Consider the following 1,845-nt stretch of genomic DNA (forward strand, 5'->3'; position numbering starts at 1 on the left):
TGTTGGTAATAAGTGGGTGTGTGGCCGACCGACGGCCCAACCGACCGACCAACCGTGAAATGGTATATGTGTGGGCGTACGGTCTCTACATTGCTCTGTTACGCATATACGTACTTATTGAACAGGACGATGTCTGGGATCCAAACTTTCTGCGAAGGTATCCTGATTTGTGCTATCCCGGCATACTCGGATGGCTCCCAGCTAAGTTGATAATCTGTCCAGATCTAAAACGGGGAAATGAAATTTTACACTCGCATGCGTTCAATTCACTCAAGATTGCACGTAATTTCGCTTAATACCAACATATATATCACCACAAAACAATCTCTGGATTCATGTAAAAGGAATTAGCTTATTTCAATTGCTTCTGTCGGTTAAAGCTTACAATCCCCAGAGTAATCTCCTTTCAAAAAACGCATACATTGTATTCGTTTTAAAATTAGACTTGACAGTAAAGCAAAGTATATATATATATATATAATACATATATATATTGGATTTCCAGATATAAGTTTCAAAATATTATGATAAATCCTTCCTGTAGCCTCATCCTGTTGTATCATGTCACAACAGCTGAAGTAACGAAGCATACTAGCTAATACAAACTTTAACGTGTGTGCAGGAATGTTTAGCTACAGCCTAAGCTAATACGTTGACGTAAGCTAAGCAATTCCGAGTGTAACGATACAGTTAACTATCGATTAACTGCAATGCCAATAAAGATTGAGCCAGTCGTGATGCGTAAGATCGCGGCCTGTTTACAATATGCATTATCATTGGTAATAGAAGGCAAGTTATCGTACCCAGAGTTTCCATATTAATACGGGTATTTGTGTAAAGGTGTAATAAGTGTATACGTCACATAGCTATTTATTACAAGCATGATTGACAGTTACATCGCACCCTGGGCCCGTTGTCAGAAACATCGTAACTTTACGATGCTTCTGTTAACGGTCTACGAGTCGAAGTTAATGTTAAGACTAATGTTAAGACAAATGTTAACACTAATTTTGTTTCTGACAACGGGCCTCAGGTTAACAACAGCAGAGGTCTGTGACAACTGCGCGCCATCTGTGACAACTGCATGATAGGACACTTCTCTACGGCGATGTCAGGGCCGTAGGCTGAGCAAATTTCTAAGGGTGGGGGGCAAATTTCATGACTCAACTGTGTAATGATGAGCGACGGGCGCAGCTCTTGATCGACGTCCATAGTGTGGTAGGGGTGTGGGTCTGTGACAAGACGTTCACGGATAAGTGACAAAAGAATCACGTTAGGGTTATTTACGATTGTTAGTTAAGCTTGTTTTTTAATTTTCCACCAAAATCTAAGAGGGGCTACGGCCCTGGATGTCTACAGAAACCTGGTAAGATAATAAACAATATGAAGCTCGTTGTTTGCAACGACGGTAAATGTGTTTTAAGAGAAAAGTCCAGGCATGAAATGTAAACAAGGAACGTGGTTTTCAACGAGTGATTTGATAAACTCTAGCAGATAGAAGAGTTCGAATTAGAATTCCATATCCCTGATATGGAATTAATAATGATGATGATAAGGATGATGATGATGATGATGATGATGATGATGATGATAATGGTAACGATGATGATGATGATAATAATATAACACTAATAAGAACTGTTAAAACTACTGTAATAGTAATTCATTCCGACAAATTTTATTTTCTCATTGCCGTAATACGCGCACGTACACATTCACAGTACATTACGTGACGTAACATTCACAGTACTCGCGCACGTTACGTACACCTCTCACGTAAATAGCGCAATACACCATTCACTTTAGTACATACGCGCACGCCCGTACACATTCACAGTACATACG

General features: G+C 39.6%; 1 protein-coding gene across 1 annotated transcript in view; it reads right to left on the bottom strand.

The window, feature by feature from the left end:
* Positions 1–1,845, bottom strand: part of LOC106820981 (acetylcholine receptor subunit beta-like 1) — a 94,205-nt gene that overhangs the window by 28,871 nt on the left and 63,489 nt on the right. Inside the window, exon 4 of the mRNA XM_014825601.1 lies at positions 115–224. Coding sequence (XP_014681087.1) covers positions 115–224 — 110 coding nt within the window. The remainder of the gene's footprint in view (positions 1–114; positions 225–1,845) is intronic.

This window comes from Priapulus caudatus, unplaced genomic scaffold (genome assembly GCF_000485595.1).
Source record: "Priapulus caudatus unplaced genomic scaffold, Priapulus_caudatus-5.0.1 Scaffold54, whole genome shotgun sequence".
NCBI classification, from domain to species: domain Eukaryota; kingdom Metazoa; phylum Priapulida; class Priapulimorpha; order Priapulimorphida; family Priapulidae; genus Priapulus; species Priapulus caudatus.